Here is a 24,097-nt window from a genome sequence, read left to right on the forward strand (position 1 = left end):
TTAGGGAAGGTAAAAAATTTGAAAATACCCAGAGCGTCAAAGAAGGGGGCTTTCCTACCTATCTGGTGGGGGCTGTTGACACAACAGTTTGGGAAGGCAATGTGGCAATACATATTAGTTTAGAATACACATGCCTTTTTATTAGGTAATTCCACTCCTAGGAATTTTTCCTTAATAGGTACAGCTTGACATTTATACAAGTACAAACATTTTTATTTATAACAGCAAACACTGGCCATTAGGAAGGGCCTCATTAAATAAATTTTGACACAGTCATCCCACAGGACACTATATAACACTTAAAAATGAAGGTGGGTCTATATGTCGTTACATAGAGGCATGTCCACAATAGGGGGCGCCTGGGTGGCGCAGTGGGTTAAGCGTCCAACTCTTGATTTTGATCTCAGGGACTGTGAGATCCAGCCCCGTGTGGGGTGCTGTGCTGAGAGCATAGAGCCTGCTTGGGATTCTGTCCCCCTCTCTGTCCCTCCCCTGCTCGCACGCGTGCGCTCTCTTAGAATAAACTTAAAAAAAAAAAAAAAAAGAGAGAGAGAGGGTATGGAAAAATGGGGTGAGAAGGAAGAAAAACAGAAACTGAGGTTTCACTGTATTTCTAATTACATTCTCTACCCCATCAGCGTACAAGGGATTGGTCACCAAAACCTTGGCGTTTTAGTTGAAGTCAAAGTCTGGGACAAAAAGCCCTTCTGGATGCACAGTGGAAGAGAAGTGAGAAATCAGCCATGTGCCCTCTCCTTCTGACTCGTCCCTTGGGGCCTTCATTTGCCTGTTGACTTCCTATTTCTACAAAGACATAAACAGAGGAACTAAAACCCTATACATCCCACCCTGAAATTACTGCAAACTTTGCAGAAGTCGTCACATTAACGGAGTAGCTCTCTGTTTCCGGCAAGGTCAATGTCCCTGCCCTGAGTACTTTAGGGACTGGCAATCGGGTAAATGATTTGCTTGGGAGGGAGGGTTGAGTCGACTTCAAAATGTGAACGCACAAACCCCAAAATTTGTTACACTAGTAAACAAGGGATTACTGTATATCTACTTCATGATCTTTAAAGTAGGGATATTTTTTAATGACTGATTTGGGTCATCATTTTATGGATGAAATGCCTCGCACTGAATGAGATGGGTAAGGGGAACCTGGGTGGCTCAGTCGGTTGAGTGTCTGACTTCAGCTCAGGTCATGATCTCATGGCTCATGGGTTCGAGCCCCACATTGGGCTCTGTGCTGACAGCTCGGAGCCTGGAGCCTGCTTCGGATTCTGTGTCTTCCCCTCCCCCACTCATACTCCTTCTCTCTTCTCAAAAAATGAACATGAAAAAAAATTTTCTTTGAAAAGATAAGGTGGGTGAGTGCATGCTACTTTACTATGACAACACTGATCATTGGTGATGCCTTTCTTCTTGGGCTTCTGTCCTCAGTGGACTTTGAATCTGGATGGAGGGATAAAATGGATCTCGGTCAGATGGCTGGAAAGTAAGGCAATGCGGAGATTTGTATGAAATCTATTCAATTCGATTTTAATAGTGAATGCCCTCAGGAAAGAGATGCTCGTTTTACACTAGGGTAGCCAATGCCACCCGGGTAAGAACCATGTTTGAGTTTTTCACCAATAAATGCCCCCAATTTAGTATTCTCATCATAATAAGTGTTTGTTGACTTGTAACTGCCCTGACCAGGCAACGAGACTGCATTGGGAATTAAAGGAAGAAGGGACGAAGATTCTGGAAAGAAAAGACATGAAGGTATGCAATACCTCATGTGAGAGGCACAGCAGAAGGTGGTCTGAATGGATGTTGTGCGACAGAACTTGCGACAGCCCCAAGGAAGATGATTCAAACAGGAGCACATGAAGGAATAACAGGAGTGGCATTTTGACAGCAACATTTTAAGAAATCTGACATTAGTATCCAAATGCATAGGAAGGAGAAACTGGGACACGAAAATAACTTTCATACTCCAGACCTCAAAACGGCAGTCTACCATAGTCAATGCAGCATGTGTGGATGAGGGGGGTGTCCTCTGAGCTCTCACCAGCCTTTTTCCTTCACCCTACCCGTTTGCTCCCTTTCAGACCATTATCCACTCTGTTCCAGAGCCACCTTCCCTACCCCACTTCCCAGACAAAGCCTTTTGTGGCTCCATAATGCTCTGTAACAAGGTATACAAGACCCTCCCCATCCAGTCTCTGCTCGCCTCTCCAACCTCATGCCCAAGCACCCCCATGCCTCCCACAGTACTTTCCAGGGCTTTCTGTCAGTTCAGTGCCTCAGTATGCCCCACTTTCTTGGCTCTGTGCCTTCATACATGGCTGCGTCTCCTCCCTATGGTACTCTTCCTATCCCAGCCCCACCAATCCTGCCATCAAGCAACCCCTTAGTCCTCTCTTGGTCTCGGCCATACAGGAAACCCTCCCTCACCTCCCCAGGTCTAGTTCCAGTGGCTTCCCTGATGCTCCCATAGCACACCGTACTCCCCCATGCAAGCCAGACTAATCATGGGGGATGCACACAGCACCCATGTGTCTATGCCCACAGCACCGTGGCTGGTACGTGCCAGTGTCAAATGGAAGAATAGCATCAGATCAAGATGGGAACAGACTTGGGGGAAATCGGAATAAAGGTGTAACAACAAAAGAACAAACAGATAAACTTGGGTGACTCAGTGGATGTAAGGGTAACTTCTATCATTGTGCTCCCACTTTGCCTGCTCTCTCTGGTGGTGATTTGCATGTTTGGCCAGCCTATTGCATTCCAATATGTGGTTTGAAAAATTAAACTTTGGCAAGGTATGCTTTGGGAAAAAAAAAAAGAGAGAGAGAGAGAGAGTCTCCATAACATACCAACACAGACTGCCAACATACCATCTTTTTATAACCTTCTTTGTGAAAAAGAAATCAAATCTTGTTCCAGATCCTAGTACCGCCCCCCTATCCTGATACCATATGCTTTCCTAAGAGAATATAGAAAAGCCTGAAGTACTTGTTCAACCTATGATCAAAGGCAAGAATGTTGTGCAAATGAATCTTGTTCCAAAGCCTGTGTCAACAAAAAGGGGTGGAGGGAGGGGAATGAAGTACTATTTATTAATATTCCCACAACGGATGGAGCACTGTGGGACTTTTTAATGAGTAATCTTATCCTAAACAGTAAGATAAGCCTCATTCGAACATTACAGAGCTGGTGAGTAGAATGCAAATTAGATTTCAACAGAACCAGCACTAATAGGTAGAATTTATATAGAAATAGGCTTCGGGGTGCCAGGGTGGCTCAGTCAGTTAAGCGTCCGACTTCAGCTCAGGCCACGATCTCACGGTTCATGGGTTCGAGCCCCATGTCGGGCTCTGTGCCGGCAGCTTGGAGCCTGGAGCCTGCTTTGGATTCTGTGTCTCCCTCTCTCTCTGTCCCACCCAGCTCACACTCTGTCTCTGTCTCTCTCAGGAATGAATAAACATTAAAAAAAAATTTTTTTTTAAAGAAATAGGCTTCAAATGGATGTAGAAGAAAAAACAGCTTAGGGTTTAAAATTCCATAATTGAATAGTCAGTGTTATCCTGGAGGTTTTCAAGCAAAATCTTGATGATCAGACTAAAATTTTGATGATCAGACTATGTAGAGAGCTACATACACGCTAGCTACATTATGGGCACTGGTCTAAATGCTTTACCCAGATTATCTACTGCAATCTCCTCTATAACTTTAGGTGATTTATTATTATCCCTATGTTATATAAAAGAAAATGGAGCCTTAGACTACCCAAAGACATGAGTGGCTACCACCTGCTGGTCCAAGGCCCTATTACCTCTGGTCTGGATTATTATATTTGTCTTGTAATTAGTTTCTCTGCTTTCATCCTTGCTCCTGTAGTTAATTCTCTATGCAGTAGCCAGGGTGACTGTGATGGTTAATCTTATGTGTCAACTTGACCAGGCCAAGGGGTGCCCAAATATTTGGGCAACATTACTTCTAGGTGCATCTATCAGGGTGTTTCCAGAGGAGATTGGTTTTTGAATCGGTAGACCGAGGAAAGCAGACTGCCTCCTGATGTGAGTGGGTCTCGTCCAATAAGCTGAGGGCCTGAACAGAACCACAAGGCAGAGGAAGGGAGAATTCATTCCCTCTGCCTGACCACATGAGCTAAGACACTGATCTTCTGCCCTCAGGAAGGAACTTACACCAGGGGTTCTCCTCATTCTCACGCCTTCAGACTCAGACTTGAACTATACCATCAGGTCTCCTGCAGCTAGTCTCCAGCTTGTAGGCAGCAAATCATGAGACTTCACCTCCATAATTGCACAAATTTCTTATAATAAATCTCTCTCTCTACACACACACACACACACACACAATCTCATACTGAAGATATGTACATCTATCTCCTATTGGATTTGTTTCTCTGGATAACCCTTATTAACATAGCAATCTATTTTTTTTTTAATTTTTTTAATGTTTATTCATTAAAAAAAAATTTTTTTAACGTTTATTTATTATTGAGAGCCAGAGAGACACAGAGCATGAGCATGGGAGGGGCAGAGAGAGGGGGAGACACAGAATCCGAAGCAGGCTCCAGGCTCTGAGCTGTCAGCACAAAGCCCAATGTGGGGCTCAAACTCATGAACCCTGAGATTATGACCTGAGCCAAAGTCAGACACTTAACCGACTGAACCACCCAGGCGCCCCACAGTGATCCATTTAAAACATGATTAAATCACATTAACTTTGTGGGTTAAAATCCTCCGAAGGCTCCTGTTCTCACATGAGACTGAGGCCATAATTACGATAGTCTGCAGGGTCCTCCAGACAGACCCCACTACCTCTCCGACTTCATCTCCTACAGTCCCCCCTGCTAGACAGACAGACAGACAGACGGACACAGACACACAGACACATACACATACATACACACACACATACACACACACACACCTCCTTGCTGTACCTGAACACCAAACACAACCCCAGTTTCAGACTGCCACACTGCTCCCCTCTGCCCAAAACTCTCTTCTGCCTAATATGTATACAGCCGATTCCCCAGGCCCTCCATGTCTCTGCCTAGATAATACCTTGTTGGTGAGATTTCCCCGACCATCCAATGCATAGTAGGAACCCCTCTCCTGCACCACTCGCTATCCCCTTGCCCTGCTTTAACTCAGAGCATCTATCATCATACCAACAAGTACCTGCTTGTCAGTATCTGTGCCCCGCACTAAAATCTGAGCTATCTAAACAACTAGGCCTTGATCCAATTGCTCACGACCGTATCTTGACCGTCAGAACGATCCGTGGCACAATAAATATTTTTGTGTCCGTTGAATCAATGGAGCCCAAGCAACCAGATTTGAGACCCAGTCTCAGATGTGAAACCATCCTGGCATCCAGAAAGGAGCTACGACAGAGATGCTCAGCCCAAAGAGCGTGGTTTCCTTTTGCTGCTCTTCAGTCTTGCTACATCTCACCACTTGCCTTGAGTAAGTGAGTGGCGAGCACTAGGCGTGGATGAGATCATGGGTCCAGAAAGCCAACTCCTTCTTGAGTCATCCTGACTCGGTTTCTCACGCTCTTACAATTTGCTCCTGTTTCTCCGATGCTATCTGGCCTGCAGCAGCTCCCTCCACGGTAGGAAAATAGAGTATCGAATTTGCATTTCAAATCAGTGACTTGACTAATACAAAGTCAAAGTCATTATCCTCGGAACCCTTTTAAGTTTCAGCAGTGAGAATACTGAAGTCATTTACAAATAAACGATGTCAGATGAAGTCACTGAAAACCTGGCACAGATCATTTCACTTTACCCCAAAGTAAAGTGAAGGGAAAGCCGAAGACTAACCTTGTAAACTGAAATGTTTTAGTAGCAGAAACCAACGGAATCAGAGAGGGCTTTAAGTTGGCAGAATTTACTTCTGTGCATTTAATAGTACTACAAGACGGGAAGGCAGAGAACTGGAGAATTTTAGTGCCTCAGGCCACGACTAGAGGAGGGGACAAAAAAAATGTTTGTGACATTGCTGGCGTATGATGCCTTGTTATTTCCTGCAGCTCCAGAGAATTCTCAATAGAAAATACTTAAAATGATACTAGTCTATACATATCAAGCCAACAAGTTATTCTATTACTATATTCCTATTGGGGGTAATCAGCTTTTAAATAAATGGTAGCCTGAGATACTGGGCCATCTGATCTCTTACATCCATCAGAAATGTGCATATCTGTTCACTGTTACAGGGTTTTTTGAAGGTTTTATTTATTTTGACTATTTTAATTTTAATTCCAGTATAGTTAACAGACAGTACCATATTAGCTTCAGGTGCACAATACAGTGATTGAACACTTCCATACACAACTCAGGGCTCATCATGATACGTGTGCTCTTAATCCCCGCATCACGTATTTCACCCATCCCCCACCCACCTCCCCTCTGGTAACCACCAGTTTGTTCTCTGTAGTCAAGAGTCTTTTTTTTTTTTTTTTTGGTTTGCTTTTTGTTTGTTCATTTGTTGTTTCTTAAATTCTACATATATGTAAAATCATGTGGTATTTGTCTGTCTCTGACCAACGTATTTTGCTTATCATGATACTCTCTAGATCCATCCATGTTGTTGCAAATAGCAAGATTTCATTCTATTTTATAGCTGAATAATATTCCTCATGTATATACACCACATCGTTTATCCATTCATCTATTGAGGGACACTTGAACTGCTTCCATAGCTTGGCTATTATACATAATGCTGCAATAAACATGGGGTGCACATATCCTTTCAAATTAGTGTTTTCATATTCTTTGGGGAGATACTCTCATCTATTCACTTTTAAAGTTGTGCTGGTTTTCCTCGAAGTCCTACTTCTCGCTCTTCAATCGAAGCCCCGAGCCATTAGCCAATCTTTGGACAAATCCAACAGAGAAATCTCTCTCTCTACCCTAATTGCCAGTCTGTGGGTGTCTCAGAATAGTAGTAAGGTTGAAATCACCTATAAAACCATCTTCTTATAAAAGGCTAAAGGGGAAGCTGGTCTAGTTTTTACAGGATTTCCTTTCTCTAAAACATTATTGAAAAACAGAACAGCTCAGCACACAGTAGAACTTATTAGGAAAGAAAGGACTAAAACAGCCCCAACTTAAAAGAGACTCAGCACTTGACTGGAGTTCTCACTCAATGCCTCCTACCGCTCTGTGAGATGATCATCCCCTACCTCCCTCCACCCCACAGGAGAGGAAAGGAAGGTTCAGAGAAGCCGAAGATTTTGCCTAAAGTCACACACGTTGATGGGAAAGCCTGAACCTGAGCCTGGTCTTCCTACCTCCAAATCTGCACTCATGTTTAAATTTTTTTTTTTTAATTTTTAATGTTTATTTATTCTTGAAAGAGAGAGGGGGGAGGGGGGGGAAGGGGCAGAGAGAACTGGAGACACTGAATCCAAAGCAGGCTCCAGGCTCTGAGCTGTCAGCACAGAGTCCAACACAGGGCTCAAACCCACAAACCATGAGATCACGACCTGAGCCGAAGTCGGACGCTCAACTGACTGAGCCACCAGACACCCCCAAATCTGCACTCTTAACCACCACGCTGCACTGGAAAGGGAAAATGGAGGTGGTAGTCGAAAAATGTCATTCCTTCTGAAATCCTAATGTAGTTATCAGTTAGAATCCAGGCACAAACACCCGCAGGTTCTCTGCTTCATTTGGAAGCTACCAACCCGTGCGGGTGCACATGTGTGCACGGGTACACGCACACACACACACATGCACCAGCGCACGCACGCACTGCAAATCTTTCCAAACTGTAAATGTCTCCAAGGCCATATGTGGGCTTTTCTTAAAGGTCACTCAACAGGCCCCAAGGAAAAGAAGGGCTTGGTCTAAAAAGTTTTATATTTCCTCTCACTTTTTTAAACATTGGAAAATCCATTTGGCTCAGAGAAATGAATAGTAAAAGGAGTTCTAACTACTTAGAGCCAACAAAATGTAATGGAAAAAAGTCAAGAATACGGCTGGACGTTATTTTCTTTTTGCTCAGCACATCCTGTCTTTAATCTGAAAGGTAAATAGGCCATGCCCAACATACCGACTCTTTTCAGGTGAAATTATCTAGGTTATAAAAACAAGCAACAACTGTGTCTCCATTATGCTTTAATTCGTGGCTGACAGAAATAGCTTCCAGAATAAATCAGAGAGGCAAAAATTGCTCACAGGGGAGCAAACCCACAAATTTTCCCTCCTTTGATAATGGACTTTTGTGAATTTTTTTTCTTCCACTTGAATTATAACAGTGTGGTATCATTATCTGGTGGAGTATGTTGCAAATGCCAGAAAAGGAAATTTTGAATTTTCATGTTTGAGTTATTTAAATCCACAGGAGAGAGAAAGAGAGAGTTTTTGCATATCATCAGTAGATGAACATCCCTGGGATATTTAACCTCCAAGTACAAGAGCAAGTGATTTTGCAACACCTCTCTCCATAACCCCACAGTATCAACTTCTTGACTCCACAACGCACGTAATGGTCTGTGAGTTCAGCCATGCTAATGAGAGCTAGGCCCATCTCTGTCCTATATACTTAGCCTTCCTTGCTCCTTGCTTTATGCCACGCTTTCTTCTGTATATTACAGCTGAGCAAAGAGTCTAACAGAAACTGTCATCAGAAATAGAACACGTTAAGTTTCCTTCAACAAGAAACGAGCTACACTCATGGATTATTTGAAGCAAAGTCCATCACATTCCTTTCTCTGGATGTCATTTAAATCAAGAATTACCTACAGGGAATAATTTGAAGCAGTGTTCTCCAGAGCCGGAGTTGTGGGGAAGTTAATGGGTAGTCCCCTAAAAAGGTGGGGTGGTCAAATGGAAATGCTTCCTCAGGAGAAGTTAAACATGGTCCCCTTGCTTTTCTTTTAACCACAAGATTTCACAGAGCCTCTAGAATGCATTATGATCCTTCCGAGAAAGGAATGGAGAACATACCAGTTTCTGAGCTAATCGGACCATGGGACAGTTTAGTCAAGGACCACCTCTGTTTCACAGCACTAGAGGTCCACAGAACGCACGTGGGTTGGGGGCACCTATCAGAAGGCCCAATCTCCCTAAAGATAGGGAATGACCTGGCTCACATCCAATGGTCAGGTCAGACACCCCACATCTATCCACACTGCTCTCCCAGAGCACACGGATCTTGGGAACAGAAAGAATTTAAGCTCACAGCAACGTGGTCAGGGATACTTCTTAGGGAAAACAAGAATGTCCTTATACATTCTTAAGGACAGAATGTATAAAAAGCTTTATTAAATTACGAAAGTATACCAGTATAGTACCGCATCCAGCAGGGGGACCATTCCATTTGACCCCTCTCATAATGAGGAAGGGAGGGAGAAGGATCTTAGCAACACCATCTCAAAGACCCGGTATGCGCGAGAAGTCTTTCCCAGCCAATACTTAGAAGATGTCATGCAATCATATTTAAAGTCAGAAATTAGTAGTATATGGCTGATTCAAATGTGTCACATATTTCTCTGCAGCCTTGAAAACGCAAAACACATCTGACACCTTTACTACTAACATTGAATATCTATACTGGAGTGCAAATTAAAATGTGCAGGATTGGACACATTTTTTAATAGTTTTTTAAAAGTTCCAGCGTCGGAGGGATATAAAAACTACCAAGCCATTTGACTTTCTGGTTTGGAGTACTCCCCAACAATGAGGAAGTCTGATCATAGATGACAGAATACTCTCATTGTCCTAATTCCTACCCTCAAATTGCCAAAGGGGAACCGAGAAGCCCTTGTGTTGTGTTGTTTTTAACTGGGAACTGAGATCTCGTGCACCAATCCTTGTGACAGCGTGCACTCCTTGTCAGTACGAGGTACCACCTCTGCCTGTGGACCCTCTACCCAGCGCTGACAAGCACAAACTTGAATCCTGAACTATTAGGTCTCATGGCAAAACCTGAACTCCGTATCCTGCTTTTCAAACATCTGTAACCCCCAGACAAAAATTTCCCTCCTGCCTTTAACCAAACGCTGCTTCTGACTCCTTTGTTTCAAAGATCAGCAAGGGTCCAAAAATTATGTGAGAAGGTCAAAAAGAATGAAGCACAGCATTCAGCAGCAAAGCAAGACCAAAGGAAACCGAAGCCGCCCCTCAACAACAAGGTCACTTCCTTAAGCAACACACACTGATAACATGAGGAAGGACCAAGCACAGACGTCACTGAGCGAGGCGTCCTCTTCACAGCCTGCTACACCTGCAACAGCCCCCACCTGCACTCCACCCTCCTGGCCCTGCTCTGCCTTTTCTCTAAGCCCTGTTGCCCAATCCTCTGTAACTCACCCAGTTATTATGTTTATTGTTTATTATGCAACTGCCTTTGATAGAATATAAGCCCCTAAAAGCGAGGACCTCTGCTGGCTTTGTTTCTCAAACTGATAAATCCCAGTGGCTGGCACAGATCCTGGGACACTCGTCATCTTTGGATCCCAGAGTTCAAAACTTAAGGAAAGGATTATAGTCACTTTCCTTTTTTATTTTATTTTTTCATTTTCTATAGGGGAGAGGGGGGAGAGGGAGAATCCTAAGCAGGCTCCAGGCTCAGCACAGAGCCTGACATGGGGCTGGATCCCACCACCCTGGGATAATGACCTGAGCCAAAATCAAGAGTCAGACGCTCAACCAACTGAGCCACCCGGCCATCCCTAGTCACTTTCCTTTTTACCCAAAAATCATTCCAAGGCTTCTCCCTACCCTAATCCTCAATCAAAAAAAGTTTTTTAATCAATATAAATGAGCTTGAGAACATGACATTTTGATGAAATTAACAAGAAAGAGCAAAATTTATTTCACCTTAAATTGTTAATCTATTTTTTTAAAAAGTATGCTTAGTAAATACACCTCTTTATAAATGACTCTACATCCTTAATGATTCCTCTGTCCTTGCTTCCCTTGATTTAAGCACTGGTCACTATACCTGAACTATTCAATTTCCTTCTCTAGTCAGGGCATGAAACCTAGATTTGTCTGGTGATTATTACACTTTTTGTCTAATAAATAATAACAGTCTGCCCAGACGAGGCCCTACCAAAGCACAGATAAAAGGTAAATATTATAACTTGGACATCAGGCCTCTGCCTTGCTGAGATGCCAGTCTGCATCCCGCGTGACTCTTAATTCATCCTTGGTTTAAGAGAGTAGTTGATTCATGGGGCACCTGTGTGGCTCAGTCGGATGAGCTTCCGACTTCGGCTCAGGTCATGATCCCATGGTGCATGAGTTTGAGCCCTGCGTCAGGCTCTGTGCTGACAGCTCAGAGCCTGGAGCCTGCTTCAGATTCTGTGTCTCCTTCTCTCTCTGCCCCTCCCCTGTTCATGCTCTGTCTCTCTCTGTCTCAAAAATAAATAAACATTAAAAAAAAAATTTGTTTAAGAGTAGTTGATTCAAATACATACAGAAGACAGGAAGGTAATATAAACAGAGAAAAGATCGTCTCTTTGGGGCCTACAAATACAGGCCTGGATGGAGTCGCTAGATCTTACCACTTTTTCATTTTTTCATGAAATTTCCCAATTGGGGATCCAAATAAAAAATGTGTTGAGCCCAGACGTGACCCATGAGCGTCAATTTGCAACTCTTGTTTAAAGCCTCAGCTCAGAGATCACTGCCACCAGGATGCCCCCTCCCATCCCCAAGCAGGTGAGACAGTCTGCTGGTATACTACATCTAGCTACCCCTGACTTTGCCAAACTTGGACAGTTCCTTCAATGAGTCCATCTTCCCTATGGGACAACATCCAGCAGAGTGCCTGGCACACGGTAGGAGCTCAAAAGATATTTGAATAAATGAAAATCTGAATAGGACCACTGGGTTCACACTTGCAGTAGCCACCTTGAATTCAACAGTCTGTTTCCTATCTTCACACCTTAATCAACCAGCCTCCAGGGAAATGTGCCATCAAGGTCACGACCATTGACACCAAGTGTCACACTAAAAGAGGAAGGCCCACTCCTGGAGATCTACCTACATACTCTCTTTATTATGAGGAATAAGTACCATTCAGCATATTGTGAAGACAGAAAAAAAAAAAGGGGGAGATAAGCACAAAGTAAAAGAGTTATGTATCATGTGCTTTGTAAGAGATGAGAAAGTATATGAAAGAAAATTCAGTTAACGGCCACCTGGTCTATCATCCAACACCGGATGAGCTCCTTACAGATGGGAGTTAACTAAGATGTGTGAAAAATATTTCTATTTTGTTTCTTACCTAGCACTTTAAGAACAGATCCTGCTTATTCAACCAGTAATTAAAGATCACATACACTTTATGCTTTGCCTAAAAAACAGTAAATACGGGATTTACCATTCCAGACACTATTTGGAAACAGACCCAAACGTGGAATTGCTCTCCAAAACAGAAGGCTGTTGTAGCAAACCCTGGCTTCTCAGAAAGCCACTGAAATCTATCCTGTGCTTTGACAGTTCTCCCCATTGTATTTTCTCAGGCTCATGATGAAAGCTTCAAGGAGAACTTACATCTGTGCAGAAGAGGCAGTGGCATTCCTGGAGTGTGGTCATCTTGTCCAGGGACCGTTCACACAGGCAGAGTTTGCAAGTGACGAGAGGGGACGGAACCAGGTCTCCCGGCGTCGGATTTTCGGTGGTCATGGTGAGACAGTGGAACCTACCAGCTGAGCCCATCAGCCCATCAGCCTTCTTCAGTCTCCTCAACCCCTACAGGAAGGTCCAAAGCAGAAAATATTGCATTCATTAATACAGCTGTTGTTTAACCAACACATTTGGGCACCAACAGAGCAAACCTTCACCTTCCGGGATATCTAGGCATACATCAAAGTTCATTTCTGAGACCCATGGCCTATAGAGCATGCCACCTTGGCAAGGTGCTCCTGGAGAAATTGAAGGTGACCTCACCATCCTGACTCATATAATGTAAATTATGGGAACGAAAAGACCACAAGGAATAAACACGCCATTTAGGAGTCGCATACTATAATCCAACAGATTAAAAAAAAACAACTTGAAAATAGGATGCCCACTCAAAAAATTACACAAAGAATTACTATGAGATCCAACAATTCTGCTTCTCAGCATACACCCAAAAGAATTGAAACCAGGATGGAAACCGATACTTGGCACACCAATGCTCACAGCACCATTATTCACAATTAGTCAAAAAGTGGAAACGCTCTAAATGCCCATCAAGAGATGAAGGAATAAACAAAATGTGATATGAACATTCAATGGAATATTATTCACCTTTAAAAGGGAATAGGAGGATGAACCTTAAAGTCATTATGTTCAGTGAAATAAGCCAGACATGAAAGGGCAAACATCGTATGATTCCATCAATAGGAGGTATTTAGAGCCATCATATTCGGAGAGACAGAGAGTAGAAAGGTGGGGTTGGGAGAGGGGGGAAATAGAGAGTTACCATTTAATGGGTACAAAGTTTCTGTTGGGAATGATGGCAAAGTTCTGGAAATGGAGAATGTGATAGTTACACAACACTGTGAGTGTACTTCATGCCACCGAATTACACACTTACAACAACTGAAATGGTACACTTTACGTTCTATAGGTTTCATACCAATCAACTTTCTTCAAGGGGGGATCAGTGCTAATTGTGTCCTGTCACATATGTCCTTGCATTTACTCTTTTGCAACCATGATGATTATTTCCTTCATCTTATAGACATGCTAAGCAATCATAACTTCTTCTGAAGAGGAGTTAAATAATCTGCCTGGGTTCTCAGAGCTTGTATAGAGCAGAGCAAAATTCGAACCTCCATCTTCTGAGACCAAGCCCAGTCCTGGCCCCTTACACCAGAGACTGGATATTATGTGGAAGGATGGAACGGGGAGAGAAAGAAGTTAGAAGGGGTAGGGAGAGAGGAAAACCGAGACAAAGAGATAAAGAGACAAACAGCCCATGACTACAGCTATCGAAGGTCACCGAAAACTGTGCAGAGTAAAATCTGTCTCTAAATATGGCAAGACAATAGGATTTTCCTACACTGAAAAATAAAAATTATAACTGAAACCCTTCTACTTGTTTTTATTCAGATTATCTTTAGAAGAGGTAAATAATTGTGAAAGTAATCTTCAATAGTTTATAGCACATCAAGAAATTTCATGTTCTAATTAAAGAGAAGGAAAATCCTAAAGTTCTTACCATTTCAAGAGCGTATGGCCAATCCTAATAAATTCTGCCACAGAAATAAATGTAAATACGCTCTCCCCCTACAAGAACTAGACTCTTCTCATCCCCATTTTGGAGCAAAAGAAAGGACATGTTTAGCATTTGTTATGTAGCCCCACAGTGGCTTATGTCTCAACATACAGGTACAAAAGTATGACAAGGGAGAAAAAAACAAATTGTATTGGATGGACAGGAAAAAAAGATCTATGAGATCTAACTGCACTTTCTTAATGTCATACCAGAAAGAATCAACAGTTATTATAAACTCTAGTAACCTGAAATATTCAAGGCTTTTTACCTACTCCCTCAGTAGTAGACTTGATTAAAAATAAATTTAAATAGGAAGCTAACCAATGATTGGCTTCCATGATAGTATTTCTTGGGAAAGGCCGTATACGGCTTAAGATGTGGTGTTCTTATTTACCTATTAATGAGCTATCATCCAAGAGCAAATCAACCTACGTATAAAATTCAGGATTTTGAAGTTAAAGAAAAAAAATCTCTCTTTAGGGTCAATTAGTGATTTTACCTCTCTCCTCTTTCCAGGTGATGCTTAGACAACCATCACCTGTTTGTTTCTCCTAGTAACACACACATCACCAATTTCATCCAAGTGCTGTCTTCACATTTCTATCTTCCCAACATGGTGTATACACCACATTCTGATGATCTTTGCCCACAAAAAGAGAAATCCCTAGTCAAACATCAAGAAGAAACGCAGCCAGTACACTTAGCCTGATGAGCACTGAGTAATGTATAGAACTGTTGAATGACTTCAGTGTAGCCCTGAAACTAATATAACACTGTACGTTAATTACACTGGAAATAAAATGTTAAAACTTAATAAAGTTTTTTTTTAAAGGAAGGAGGAGGAGGGTGAGAGGAGGTGGAGAAGGCCACAGCAAAGAAGAAGAAATGTAGCCAGTAAATGCTTCTGGAGGGAAGAGGGGACTGACACAGACCAGAACCTCCTCATGCCACAAATGTCAAATACAGGAAGAGCCCATTTGGAGGAAGCTGTTAGGAACAGGTTAGTCCTGCTGTTCCAACACAGCAGGAGATGTAGGAATTCTTCAGCAAAGTCAATTATTTCTTATAGTCTCAAACCACATTATTTTTTTTTAATTTTTAAAATTAAAAAAAAATTTTATCTCTACCCGCAATGTGCCAATGTGGGCTTGAACTCACAACCCCAAGGCCAAGAGTCTCATGCTCTACTGCCTGAGCCAGCCAGGTGCCCCTATAGCATTTTTTAGAAAGAGACATAGGACACTCACAAAATGAAGACATAATTGCATACTCCTTAGATTATCTCTTAGAAATGGTCTTTTGAGGGCGTCTGGGTGGCTCAGTTGGTTGAGCGTCCAAATTCGGCTCAGGTCATGATCTTGGCGCTCATGAGTTCGAGCCTTGTGTCACACTCTCTGCTGTCAGCGCAGAGCCCGCTTCAGATCCTCTGCCCCCCCGCCCCTCCCCCACTTGCACTCTCTCTCAAAAATAAATATTTTAAAAAAGTTAATAGTGAAACATGGTCTTACCACCTGCCATATCCATAAGTTTGCACTCCTTACTTTGTGAGTTACAAACCAAAGTTATAAAAATATAAAAATATCTATTACCTCCAAGTTTCTTCCTGTCCACTTTATTTGTCGTTATTTGTGTGTGTGTGTGTGTGTGTGTGTGTGTGTGTGTGTATGTGTGTGTGTATGTGTGGTAAGAGCACTTAACAGAAGATCTCCCCTCTTAGTGGGGCGCCTGGGTGGCTCAGTCGCTTAAGCGCCCGACTCTTGGTTTTGGCTCAGGTCTTCACCTTGCAGATTGTGAGTTCAAGCCCTGCATCAGACTCAGTGCTGACAGCACAGAGCCTGCTTGGGACCCTCTTTCTCTCTCCCTCTCTCTACCCCTCCCCTGCTGCACTGTCTCTGTCTCTCTCAAAATAAATAAATAAACTTAAAAAAAAAAAAAGGTCTACCTGCTTAGCAAAATTTTAAGCATACAATGTAGCATTGTTAAGTACAGGCATTATGCTGTTCCTGAGGTACATATTTATCTCCTAATTCATCAAGTTGTATACATTAAATATATACAGCTTTTGGCCATCAATCATACCTCAATTAAGCGGTTTACTATATATACATGTACACAACTTTTTAAAGTATATTTTATCTGTAAAAATATTTTGATAAAAGCCTTTTCCAAAGCAGAGACCTGTTCTGTTAAAGCAACAACAACAAAAATTCCAAGCATTCCAAACGAGGCCGTACTTGTGACTGAGAAAGAGGAAGGAGGTCACATATTTCATCTCTGAGATGTGCACAATTCAAAATGATTCTTCAAAAAGAAGTGATTTATTTTTCTGTGGGCAATAACACCGACTCCCTGAAGTGATGGCATTCAAACATGTTTAAGGCGATGGAATTTTACAAAAACAAAATCTGGAGTAAACTGCCACCGTGTAAAGGAGCTAAGGTGGGCCAGTGCTGGTGGAAGAGGACGGGGAGAGCCAGGCCAGGTCCCCTGGACCTGTCCCTGGGCACCTGCCAGGCACCATCACAGATGCTCAAGGCTTCACCAGGCACAGTCTGAAAACCTGCTCTTCGAGTTTTCACTCTGGGCAAAATCAATTAATAAAGGTTTTAAAAATGAATGACTCAGGGCACCTGGGTGGCTCAGTCGGTTAAGCATCCAGACTTTGGCTCAGGTCACCATCTCGTGGTTTGTGAGTTCAAGGCCTGTGTCGGGCTCTGTGCGGACAGCTCAGAACCTGGAGCCTGCTTTGGATTCTGTGTCTCCTTCTCTGTCCTCTCCCACTCGTACTCTGTCTCTCTCTCTCTCAAAAATAAATAAACATTAAAAAATTTTTTAAAATGAATGACACATGCTGAGCGCTTCATAAAAAGAATATGAATCCAGAAAATCCTTTCACCATTGATTCATTACATACAGAGCTCTTCAAGGAACAATCAGGACAGTCCTGAAGTTCTCTCTCCTTCGAGATGTCGGGAATGGCTCCCAGGTGTCCTAGTGTCCCTTCACTTACATCTTATTCGGATCCCCCGGTCTCCGCAGCATGGAACCACCAAGAGAAGAAATTCAGCCGCCCACCCAGACCATAAGCAAACAGCATGAAGTTCAGAAGGGGTGTCCAGAGGAAGCTGACCCCCTCACATACACACGCACACACATGCTGACAGCTCCCGACCCTTTCACCGCACCATGTCTCTGCAGGTGCACTGACGGTTCACACCCGCTCCCTTCCAGGTTTTGGGGAAAGCTATCCACCCAGAGAGCCGGTAATTCATCTCACTGCCTTGCTCAACTGGTTCTGCCTCATACCTCACGTTTCACCTGAAAGAAGAAAGTGACCTGAATGGTCCACCCTCCTGCTTGTTTTAAAACGGTAACGAGGATCCCAGCTTTTACCATTATTGCAGATGTGACCCAGCCGAACCCAATGAGGAACGAATTTTGGCAGAGAGGACAAGGGGCATGTTGGGGAAGAAAAAAGAAACTGGACAGCTGCTTTTAGGTTTAAACTCGCTAAAGTTAATGGCATGGGTGGGGGTGGGGAGGCGAGGGCGGACTTCACCCAGATTCTACAAGTACCACTTGCTTAAATATAACTAACCACACAACGGGGCGCATGCTAGAAGCACAGGATGTAGAAGGACTTTTCGTATTCTGCTGGCGGCCTGGAAAAGCAATCTGCTCCAAAAATGCAGAGGCTGGAAGAGCCAACATTCAAAGTATTTTTAACTAATGTCGTCTACGCCTGCCTCACTACCCAGAGTCTCGGTGATCGTTCCACAGCACAAAAGGATAATGTAGTCGGAAGGGACAATGTTTCACCGGGATACTTACCTAGTTATTTAGGAATTTTTGCACCATTCAGCAAAAACTTTAAAATTCAGATAAATGGATGAAGCAGAATTAAAGAGACCCAGAGAGATAGAAAATAAACAGAATGAATCACCTGGATATCACTGACAGAAGAGAATATGAATGCGTGTAAGAAGCCAGCCGATCTGTGCTGAGGTCTTAATTCCAAACCGTGCTACGGAAGTCTAAGATCTACTCAAGAACAAGGGACAAAACAGAAGAGGAGACACAGGAATACTCTCAAAATGTTTCCATGCCCATGTAAGGCACTGAGTCATTCCTGTGAGGTAGCTGGAATAAAAGATATAAAAGCATGACTCAGAGAAAGCTTACAAAGGGAAAGGTTTTCAAGAAGGGTAGGTGGTGGAGAAGGTACGTCTGAAGTGTTGCCTTCATAATGGAGAGATTTTCTCAGGAAGCCAATATTCTAATCGAGTAGAATGAAACAGCAATCCAAAGATCCCATCTCTGCCTTGTTAGGAAGCTCTCCCAACACCAACCAAGAATGACATGTCAGGCAACCAGATTCCACTCAACATAATCTGAAAAATTAGTACTGTGTTGACCCTGGCACTTCTGCCCAATGCAACTATGTAGCCCTAGTTCATGTTCTTAACAGAAGCTATTAACGACTCAAATGGCACAGACTGAGTCTAGTGAAGTGCTGACCATCATCAGTCACTAGCCATTTGCTGAAGTTCTACCCTAAGCATAGTCTGGAATGGAAGGTAGACCAGCTGGCTGGTAGAGTAGCAAGGGCAATGGGTATTAGTGCTTAGTGGGGTAAGGACTTAGGGCAGACCTCCTTAGTGGCCAGGGCTGTGGTTCTCCTGTTTGCATCCCTGACCCACTCTCTGGCCATTCGGGGACTAGATGGACCAGTACAAACCCAGTGATATCAGAGAAACAAATATCTTCTATCTACTTATTTTTTAATGTTTATTTGTTTTTGAGAGACAGAGTACAAGCAGGGGAGAGGCAGAAAAAGAGACACAGAATCCGAAGCAGGCTCCAGGCTCTGAGCTGTCAGCACAGAGCCCAACGTGGGGCTCAGACCCACGAACCACAGAATTGTGACCTGAGCTGAAGTCGGACGCTTAACTGATTGAGTCCCCCAGGCACCTACTTAATTATTTTCTGAAAGAGTAACACCCAAGGCCAACAACAGATACCTGGCATCACATATGGGACACTTGATCATTATATGCAAAAAACAAGACAGATTAGACACTATTCTCGAGTATAAACAAATCCAAGCCATTCTTAGTTCTTAGGTGTGATGGAAGCAAATATTCACCTACTCGGGCTTTGTGAGGTAGCAGCATTGCTGTAAAAGACTGTTTACCATCGTGCCTCGTGCAATAGGAAAGCAGACTACGTCTTCTTCCCTCAGGAAATGAAAAAGTACTTCAGTCTGTAATTCCTTAGCTTTAACATATTCATCCCAACAGTTACCAAGATGTCAACAAGATTATAAATGTGTAACCCGGAGACTGTACTCTTCTAAAAATGGAACTAATGTGCAAATATATCCCTATTAACTCGTATGCAGGTGAAAAGGACAGACACTCCATTAGGAGGAATATCTTTTTTGTTTTTTAATGTTTGTTTATTTATTTTGGGTAGGGGGGAGGGACAGCGAGCGAGCGAGAGAGACAGACAGAATCCCAAGCAGGCTCCGTGCTGTCAGTACAGAGCCTAACGAACGGCTCGAACTCATGAACAGTGAGACCATAACCTGAGCCGAAATCAGCAAATATTAATTATTAGCATTGTTTTCTAAACAGTCTCTTTGCTATTTGAAATTGTTATGTATAAAGTCTGTTACAGCTATTACTAAGATCTAATTTTCTTCCAGCTATGTTGAGATATAATCGATATGTAACATTGTATAAGTTTAAGGTATACAGTGTAATGATGAGACACAGATGTGTGTATATACACATAGATGTCTACACAAGTTTCGAAATGATTACCATAGTAAGGTTAGTTAACACACCCATCACCTCACACACTTGCAATTTTTTATGGTGAGAACATTATCTGATTTTTATGTTTTTTCCTACAAAATATTCAGGAGAAATACACGGAAAGATTTATGGGGACAATGGCTAACAAAGCAGATGACTAACTCTAAATCCTTCAGGGCACAGGCATCTGGGACGGCAAATTCTAACATCTGCACAATGCTGATCCTTTTTCTAAAAAGTACATTCCTTTTTTTCTTGCCCTGTTTCCACATTCTCATTACCGCTACAGGGAAAGGCCCAAGAGGAGAAAATCCGTCCCTGGCTTTTCTAACAATGAAAACTTATCAGAGAAGGCAGGCGTGAATAGGAGATTAACAGCTTCATGATATTTTCAGCACTGTCATTTTACACTCTTCGTGGGAGCTCCCCACTCAACACCGCCAGAGTGCCCTGCCCACCCCGTTTTTTTAATCAGTGCTTCCCTGCCTCCCACAATTATTCATGCAGCCCTGCTGAATAATTCGTCTTCCCTCTGCCTGGCATAACAACAAAGCTCAGAAGCAGGAAGAACGCCACTGAAAGGCAGGTCAGACAATGATGTAATGAACAGATCAAGGAGACGTGTTATTTCAGAAAGCCCCATACAGAAAGAAAGAGATGGGCTGACTTCTTGGGTCGTGACATTACCAGGAAACTACAGTTGCTAAGGCACACATAGCTAAATCAAAACGTTTGCTCCAAATGGATACAAACATGTATCTGTATTACCCTCTCTTCTGAATGTCAGAAGTTTCCTATAGAAACTTTAATTAGAAACAAATTTAAAAGCAGCTTGGGAGAGGACTCCCTTCCGAAATCCCACACTAAGCAAGGTGCAGCAGGTATGTTTTCATTCGCCTTTGCCAAATCCTTTTCTCAAAAACCCAGTAATGTAGGAAACAAAGTCAACCCCACAAAGAACTGAATTCTGAATTCCACACATTAGGTGCTAGTGATGTAAAGGTGACCGAACCCAGTCTCCACTTACAAGGAGTAAACTCGTTGAGGAGGTTGTCAACAGATAATGTTCTATAATGATAACAGAGGACAATTTGTGGGTTTCTATGAAGCTTTGACCACAAGTCCAGCAAAGAGACAAATGAGAGATGATGTGTTCTTTCTTCCCCCAAAGACAAAGAACCAGTTGAGTAAAAGTCTGGCCCTCAAACTCATGACTGCAGAGGAGATGGGAACCAAGGAGACACGGCTTTTAGAGTATGTTCTTTAACAGATGCTACAAAAGCCATGTGATCAGCAGTATCCCCAGCTGTGAACAAGAGAAGTATTTTGCACTTAGGTTGTTGTGCTTTCAGTTCAAGGAAAGAGGTCTCCTCGTAAACGAGACGTTTCTCATTCCGTGTTGCAAAAACGTTGGCCGCTTTTACTTTCTTTAATGTATAGCCTCCCGTGTCTTAATAACCATTGAAATGCGATGTGCTGGGTTTAGAAATATGCATCGACCCAGCAAAAGCAAATGCCAGAGTTAATAAAAATAGAACATTAGTACAGACCTCCTGCCTGTACCTAAAGGTGAAAAAGCAAATTAAAAATTAAATAATTAAATTAACTTTGGTGAGGTTATGCCTCTTCAGGTTCCTTAACACTCAGATGACATATGGGAAACATTACCAAAAAAAAAAAAAAAAAAAAAAACAAAAAAGTCAAGATGACAAACATCTAACATACTCAGGAAAATAACATGACTTAATAGAAGCTTCCAGAAATTAAAGCAGGCATCCCTGGAAAACAGTCCCAGCACTCAGGACTAATGACTGCAGATGCCTACTCCCCAAAGCTCAAAGTGGAAAGGAGGATTTGTGTGGCATTTTGGCTCCTTTCCCATATCCAAAATAATCAGTTGCACAAAGTAGGTTTAGTCCCAAAACTGTCTGGACTTTGTTCCTTCACCAACATCTGGGTTCAGCATGATTCCTGACCTCTACCTCAAACTGGTGATTTCAAACACGAAGAACCTCACTGAACAAGAAAGTAATGTCATAAGTCAAGGCCACGGGAAACACAGAAGCCAGAATTAGCAGAAACACCACAGAGCAATGATTCTGAGGTCCTTATAAATGCTCCTAAATACTTAACACATTAAACCTGCTTCTCAAAATCGAAAATTTAAATTTACCTTCTCAGATTAAAAGTACTCATCTTCTTGAAGAGAAAGGTAGTTTTCAGGAAGCTAAGTGGTCTTATTATATAGATAAAACAAGCTTTTTTCCTCTTTCTTTCTAGATAAAGGATAATTTTTCTCTCTGCTGTCAAGTTTGGCTCAGAAAACCTGGTTCACAATCTGGGAGACCCAAAAACTAATTATTTAAAAAAAAAAAAAAAAAAGACGTGTCTTAAACTGACCTACTTTGAAAGCCTGGATGCCTTTAAATTGCCAATGAACTAAAGCCATTCATGAGAATGGAGCTTTTGAATGCTGAGAATGTTCTATGGGGCTCAGTGCAAAGATATTTGGCACAGACGACTATAAATATTTGTAAAACTCTGGGTAAATGGACAGCGCTTGACCACACTCACACCTCGCTTCCAGCACAGTAGTGTAGGAGCAAGTTATCTAGGGTGATTGGTTTGGGGACTTGGGGGGTTATGTTTTCTCCTGTTTGTTTTAAATAAAAAGTTCAAGCAGCCCGATTCCGCGACTTGACATCTGTTTTACACTTACATTCTCTATATACATGTGTACCTTGTATTTGTTTACTCATCACGACAGTTTCAATTCATCAGAGGCTATTTTAGAAACAGAAGGGTTTTTCTCTTTCCTATTTCTCCAAGTGTGTGCCCACCACAAGGGAAAAAAAGAGCAGTCACAGGTGTGCAAGGGTAAAACAGGAGGGCTGTGAAAACGTGGCCTTGGATTTAATACAATTATCCCAATGGGGCCCATGGTTCTGCTACATCTATCTTTCTTGCCCCCTCCCCCTCCTCAAGATCATTTCAGAAATAGTTCCGGGGCTGCTACTTAGGAAAAGGACTAGGGTTGGGAAGAGGGGGCAGGGTCAGCAGATGGAGGGACCAACAGAGCAGTGAGATCTGAAAGGGACCAGGAGGCTCATCTCAGTGCACACTGCAGCAGCCAGATACTTTAATTAGCCAGCAACTCTGTGAAGGCTGGCTGGGTTCCTTTTTCCTCTTACCCACACCCTAAAAACTGAGTCATCTCAAAGTTCATTTATTTTGCTTCTGGGCCTAGACCCCCCCCTCCCGCCCCATCTGCTGTTTCATAAATGTGAGATACATTGTTCTTTAATTCAGATCTTGCAGACTTCAAACAAACATCCAGAAATGCCACCTTAGAACACTGATAGTCCTATGGGGACTCCCAGCTAACGTCTAATCAGATACCTGCAGCAGAAAGAAATAAGAAAGTGACCCACGGTAGTGAAAGCATGAAGACAGAGGACATTTTCCCAGACAGGGAAATGCATTTCTGAGAAATCTGAATGTAAGACGTGCATGCATCAGGAGGAGACTCACAGCAGGATCCCCCAAAGTCATAAGGAAAGCAAAAGGTGCCCCGAGAGGAGAAAGCTCAAGATCCCTTTGCTCCGCTGAAACAGGAATCCCTTTCATTTTAACCTAGAACTTGGGAACGGCAATACAGGATCCGAGGTTCACTCTGTCTTATCAGCAACTGCCTGACAAAATAATCACCATAACGCATGGCCAAGATCCCATCTCATTCCCATCTATGCGTGTCAACACCGTGCTGTGTGCGTTTCCAAACAACGGAAGGTCGACATCTGAGATGATGCCAACTTCTGGTCTCCCCTTAAGAAAGACACCGGGGAGGTCTGACCTAATCTTGCGTTTGCCAATCGGTACATTTCGCAGAGGCCGTTTTACTGGAAACGACACCGGTTTCTCTTCTACCTTTGCGTCTATTTTTCAAAGTTAACAGGTGTCTCGGGCGTTCGGGATGAATCCCACTCTGCGCGCTGTTAAGCAGAGGAGGCAGAAAAGAAAGCTACAGAC

The 24,097-nt window shown here is 42.8% G+C and overlaps 1 protein-coding gene across 1 annotated transcript in view; it reads right to left on the reverse strand.

The window, feature by feature from the left end:
• RNF144B (ring finger protein 144B) overlaps positions 1-24,097 on the reverse strand; it is an 80,256-nt gene that overhangs the window by 55,941 nt on the left and 218 nt on the right. The window contains exon 2 of the mRNA XM_042937796.1: positions 12,536-12,733. Coding sequence (XP_042793730.1) covers positions 12,536-12,700 — 165 coding nt within the window. The 5' untranslated portion in view covers positions 12,701-12,733. The remainder of the gene's footprint in view (positions 1-12,535; positions 12,734-24,097) is intronic.

The sequence above is a fragment of the Panthera leo genome, chromosome B2 (genome assembly GCF_018350215.1).
Source record: "Panthera leo isolate Ple1 chromosome B2, P.leo_Ple1_pat1.1, whole genome shotgun sequence".
NCBI lineage: Eukaryota > Metazoa > Chordata > Mammalia > Carnivora > Felidae > Panthera > Panthera leo.